A 6,228-nucleotide genomic window follows, 5' to 3' on the forward strand; every position below is an offset into this window, starting at 1 on the left:
TCCCTTATATACACTTACTTTTATATATGACATGAATAACCAATTGGAAGCTCAGAATGTCCTCCTAGTGGTTTTCTCAACCTTTCGAACATTTACTTCTGCCATTACTTTTTTTTGAATCAAGATTTCAATGAGATAGGTTGTGTCTTTAGTCTGCTCGAGATTTCATATTTTTTAGACCCAAATACAGTTAATTACTAAGTTTCAATAAATTATAGTAGAATTCTGTAGCATTAATGTAGTAATTTTTTTATTTTTTAGTTATTAAAAAGTATATATAAAGCCTAAAAAAAAAATTTTATTTCATATCCTCCACGTGCAAAATGTTTAAAGGCTTAGCAACCTATGTGAAGCAGCAAGCGAGTACAAAGATCACAACTAGAAGAGATAATTGTTTGCTTTACCTCTTTATTTACTGTTCTATGTTTTAGGACAAATAATCTATGTACATATTTAATGTATAATAATTGAAATGTGACTGCATTTTACAAAATACTAGTGGACTAAAACACAGCCAAGACAAGTTACTTTGTACAGACCAAAGGTCACCTTTATGTTATTTGATATGGTAACATGAGTGTACGTGAGCCAGTATCGTTATAATTTCTGTACTGTTAGCCAGGCACGGGTGAAAGGTAAATAAAATAAAAATAATAAATATATTTATTAATGTATAATGTTGTGAGATTTAAGCTGTTTCGTCTAAACATTTATGTTTTTGTGTTATAATTTGTGTTCATTCTAGAATGAAAGAGGCATATTATATATTTATTTCCTAATTTTTTTATGGTGGTTTTGAGATCGATCAAATCTACCGAACCCGTAGGGAGATTGATTACTGAAAGTAGAAGGATAAAATATAAAGTTTTTCTTAAGAAACATTTAATAACTATCTGCACATTATAAAGATTTCGCATGTGAAATCAGAAAATTTTCCGATGCATAAAAGTATTTTTCATCTTAAATGAATATTACTTTGCATGATAGATAGGCAGCTTGCAAAAAGAAGAAAAAAAAAGACATGAGAAAAACATTGCTTTATAAACCTTAAGACTTAATAAAAAAATAACATATATTGTATATGAAAGCATTGTAATGTTTATTGATAATCTGCCAAATTTCGTTAACATTTGCTTACTAATTTAAAAGGTATAGCATGAAAACTATAGCAAGCACAAAATAGTTATGAGGTCGGTCCCAGGAACTGATCCCATGCTGAAAAGAGTTAAGTAAATTGAATTTTGGATGGACGGGGCACAATCCAAAATATTTGAGAAATGCTAGTATAGGATACCCCATTACAGTATCTCCCAAGTAGTTCCCAGATGATATGTTAAGTCAGATGGAACTTAGATATCCTCAGGATGCAAGTGAGGGCTCCTTTTCCCTTGACCCATCGTTATAGTATAAGTCTCATTTGACTAAAATGGTACAGCCTAAAGCCTTAGCTACACTACACATTCTAAGGTTCCACCCATCTTGGCAATGCGTAACCATCAGCAGTGGATTTTCCTGATATCCTTTGCTGTGCTATCTCATCACAAAAAAAAATCAACTTCTGGGAGAAGAGTATTCTCTGCTTGAAGAGGGTGCAGTCTTCCACCAGATGCTGCTCCATTAGGTGACCCATAGTTTCATGGAAGCCATATCCCATGGGCTTTCCCTTTCTGTTGTTATTTCAGAAAGGAGCTCATTTTTGTAATTGATTAGCACTGGCTCCTCCACCATCTTCAGTGTAGGATTCTAGCTCTTAGTAATGCTGGGAGGTAAGCAACATTTCTGAAGTTAACATTTTCCTTACCTGAAAATGTATTTCAGACAAATATTTAACTGTTTTCACCACCTCCCACTCTCCCTCCCCACTTCTAGTGCATTTCATTTGCATTGTCAAGAATGAGCCTGTGATCATGTTCTAGTGTTCATAGGGATTACTACAAGTGGAGTTTGTGTTGCCCTCCTATTCATAAGCTAGTAAAATACATGTTGACATGTGTAGGGGTGGAAGCTTGCTTGTGGCATCTGCAAGAAATTCCATGGCAATTGTACACACGGTAATAGCTCTTAGTGGTGCAGAGAGTTATATCTGAAATACATTTTCAGGTAAGGAAAAATGTTAACATTTACCCATAAACTGAGGTTTACATCTGTATAGTGAATGATTGGAGTTGATTTTACTCATAAACCAAGGCTTTTAGCTTATAGTAGATGGTTGGATGGGATTTTATCCATAAATTGATGCTGTAGCTGTACAGTGGAGATGGTTTTACTGCTAATGTATTCAGGATTTTACTTGTACCTATAAATTTTTGACTAGTTAAAAGTTGATAATTAATACTATCATGTTTCAGGTGTTCTGGACTAGTCTAAGGTTGTGTATTATTATTATTATTGTTGTTGATATGTTCTGAAAGTATCAGATTTGGGTAGTTATTCTGAGTAATTCTAAGGTTTCTAATTGCTATTTTGAGGTAGCTATTTTTGGTTAGTTTGAAGTTGCTAGTTCTCAAAGTATCGAAGTTTGAAGCTTCTTTTGTGGGTGTGGTATAAAGTCAAATAGTAGAAAGCACACTTTCAATTTTTTATGGCTATTCTTAGGTTAACAGACAAACATACTTAAGCTTATAAGATCTATAACTATTCAAGCTATTTTAATTATATTATATAAGTGTTTCATATGGTTGATATGCTAGCACTATCAGTTTATTCTCACTTTTTATAAATCTATTTGGTAATCTGGTATATGAAAGGTTTAATTGGTATTAACACTGAAGATATAGTTGATATGAAATTGCATCATTTTTTCATTAGCCTGAGAACATTGTAATAAATTGTAAGCAGTTTGTACCCTAAAATGTGAAAGTGATTATTCATTTTTGCTAAATTGTTTGATAATATTCAGACTAGGCTGTTTACTTAATTATTTGTGCATAAACATCTCTTCAACATGGTTTTCCTTACTATGATTAGGAGATCTTATTCCTGAAAATTTTAAGCTCAGGTTTGTTTAAGATTGAAATAAAGCTTTATTAAGTTAATGTATTAAAAATGTTAGTGTGGTGTAATTTTACAGCTCTTATTATCCTGGATGGTATATGACACTACACTTGAAAAGAAAAAAAGTGCATAAAAAATGTCAGTTTTATTATGAATTTTTCATGGTTTCATCTGAATACTGAAAATACTTGCCTGTGCCATTTTAGAAAATAGGTAACGTAAAAACACTTTCAAACTAATCAAATAAAATGATTTTTTTCATGATATATCATTAGATAAGCAACTAATGATGTATTCTGTATATAATTATAAAGTTTAAGATATATTGTTTTTGTCTCTTTTGTTAGTGTACCAACCTATGCCTGAATCTTTCTCACCAGAAAGAAAAGCAGCCCAGTTTCAGAGAATGATTGATCTACGAATAAACCCCATTGAAGGTTTAACATCAAACTATGATTATGAAAACAACAGATGGAAAGATTAATAGTTAATACTATAGCAACAGTCACACTAAAATGGTTATAAACAATGATATCATGATTCATTTACAGTTTGTGTCATTTTCAATTCTAGAACCATTATTTGATTTTACTGCAATTCTCTTTACAGGGAGTACTTATGAAGAAACATTGTTTAGATATTTTATTAACTTATAATTCTAGTTAAGTACATGTACGTGGATGTCAGAAATTAGAACTTTTTGTCACACATGATGAGAAATTTATTGATTGTTCATCTTTAGATACGTCATGTTTATTACACATTTACCCAGAAGTAGTACTATAGCACAAGCATACGTTGCAAAATTGCAATAAAGAAAGTTGTGGCTGTATGCAAGTATTTAGGTAATAAATCTAGAGACAATGGATCTTAAGCAATCTTTCCACTTATTAACCAGGAAGAAAGTTTCTAAATGTATGTATAAGGAGTTTTTCAAAATATTCATGGACCCGATAATGTTTTAAAAATTTCCTGTGTAATAAAACATCTATTAATCAGGAAGTGAATGATGTACTTTTGATATCATTTTTTAACACATTTAATCTTTTGGTAGTTCAGTGTATCTTCAAGTGCAAGCATGTATGATATTAATAAGTAAAAGGTAATGCTTTGTTTTAGGATAATTGTTATGTTTAGAAAAATGTTCCATCCAAAATGTTCGAAATACTCTTTGAGAGTTCTCTCAACTTTACACAAGTGTCAAGAGCTTGTGATAGTATTTTTTTTTACACGAACATTTAGGCATAAATTTTGTAGTAAGTTTAGTTCCTTAAAACAATTTTTGGCAGATCAGCAAGTGAATAACTTTTTTAGAATGTTTTGTTGAACATAGGGCACATCTATTTATATCTGTTAAAATAAGTAATTCTTCTGGCAGACTACTAAGAGAATAAGTGAGAGTATATTGTTGATTATTATGCTGTGGATGATATGAGAATGTACTCAGTTTAGACTTGGTCAATTGAAATGAAATTGAGCCTTATCCAGGAAAGTTGTTAAATCTGGGAGCAAAAACTGAAATACTTAAATTTAAAATGAAAAAAAAAAAAGAATGAAGTTTGGGTTTAATTAAATGTGGGAGCTTAAATGGAATGTTTAGAATCAAAATGAAAACTGAACAAGGTTTAGCTAAATCTAAGATTAAAGGTGGAACATGCGTTAATTAAAATGATATTGTTAAGATTAAACTGAGCTTGCTAGTTTGTATAAAAACATGGGAAGTTGACTAAATGATATTAATTTTTACCAAAAAATGAAGTAGCTCTGGTAGTAAGTACACCTGTTAAGATGACAGCAAGAAATAAATACTTTGACCTGAGGAAATGTCATCTGTGAAAGGAAACTAATAATACTGACAGATGAAAGTGAAAAATCCTTGAAGTGCACTTTTGGAAGCTTGTGAATTTCTAAACTAGTGAGCATGTGTACATTTAAATTAGTATACCTATATTTTATTTTGGAAAAATAAGTGTTTTGTGTTTCATTACATTTCAATTTAAAAATTTATTCCCTTCATGTTTCACACGTGGCACAGCAGTAATTCTGTAGGCTTATAATGCTAAAACCCACATTTTGATACCAGTGGTGGGCACATCACAGATTGCCCATTATGTAACTTGCGCGTAAGTACAAACAAACATACCTACAGTACTCCAGTAAAGGAAAATAGAAACAAGTTTGTAAGCAGAATTATGTTATACGTAAACGGAATTCCACTAATACAAGCAGTGATACATATTCAGTCATCATCTGAAAATGTGAAACATGTTCGAAGAACTATAGTATTTTGACACTTTGCAAAGAAGTTTGCAAGACAGAGGAGTAAACTAAAATAATTGATTTCTCAACTACATTTTTTGGTGAGATGTAAAAGAGAGAATCTTATTCCAAAGTTTATACAGGTAAAATGTAATAACAAAGGAAGAAAAGTAGACTATTTGTACAAAAAATGAAACAACAGATACTACACATCACGATTCAACAGAAAAGAAGTGTTATAGCCAAACAAGAAAATAAGGTGTATGAACTACATTTAGCAGCAGCAAAAGAAACTGATGATGAACGTTGGGTTGAATGGGAAAAATCTACTGGAATCGGACAAGGAAAGACACTGAGAAGTATAAGTATGAATTGGATCAGAAATACACTAAATTAAAAGACAAAAAGAAAGAAGATGAACAAATCAAATTGGATACATTACCTGAAGATTATCAAAGCATTTTGGAAAATCCTAAAATATTGAATAATTCAGATATGGTTCTTAATAACAACCAGTTGGATGTATTAAATAAAGGTCTGGGTTTTGCTTATAAACAATTAAGTATTAGAAATGAGGATTTAATAACGGACATATAGAAACAAATCTGGATAAAGTGATAACTGATAATTCTAAAAATATAATTAGAACTGAATGTTATAAACTTGTAAGTAATTTCAACCCAGTAGTGAAAAAACAAAATGTAGATAAAAAGCTGATAAAGGAGGGCAAATTGTTGTACTTAATAAATGTGACTACCTTAAAGGGGTAGAAGATATGTTAGACATATAAAAGTACATATAAAAAAGTTAAGAATAACCCCACTAATAAATATCATGAACTTGTGAAAACAAGTGTTAAAAACTGTTTAACTTTAACAGACGTAGAGAAGAAACAATTAATTCCAGTTAGGAGATTTTATGTACTTCCAAAAGTACGTAAAATTAATAACAGTTTTAGACCAATAGTATCAAATA

At 30.8% G+C, this 6,228-nt stretch overlaps 1 protein-coding gene across 5 annotated transcripts in view; it reads left to right on the forward strand.

Annotated features, from left to right (window-relative positions):
* LOC106462058 overlaps positions 1-4,001 on the forward strand; it is a 40,792-nt gene extending 36,791 nt beyond the window's left edge. For all 5 annotated transcript variants that reach the window (XM_022389182.1, XM_022389181.1, XM_022389180.1 and 2 more), the window contains one exon: positions 3,342-4,001. In XM_022389182.1, coding sequence (XP_022244890.1) covers positions 3,342-3,478 — 137 coding nt within the window. In that variant the 3' untranslated portion in view covers positions 3,479-4,001. The remainder of the gene's footprint in view (positions 1-3,341) is intronic.
* Positions 4,002-6,228: the final 2,227 nt, after the last annotated feature.

This window comes from Limulus polyphemus, unplaced genomic scaffold, assembly GCF_000517525.1.
Source record: "Limulus polyphemus unplaced genomic scaffold, Limulus_polyphemus-2.1.2 Scaffold1085, whole genome shotgun sequence".
NCBI classification, from domain to species: Eukaryota; Metazoa; Arthropoda; class Merostomata; order Xiphosura; family Limulidae; genus Limulus; species Limulus polyphemus.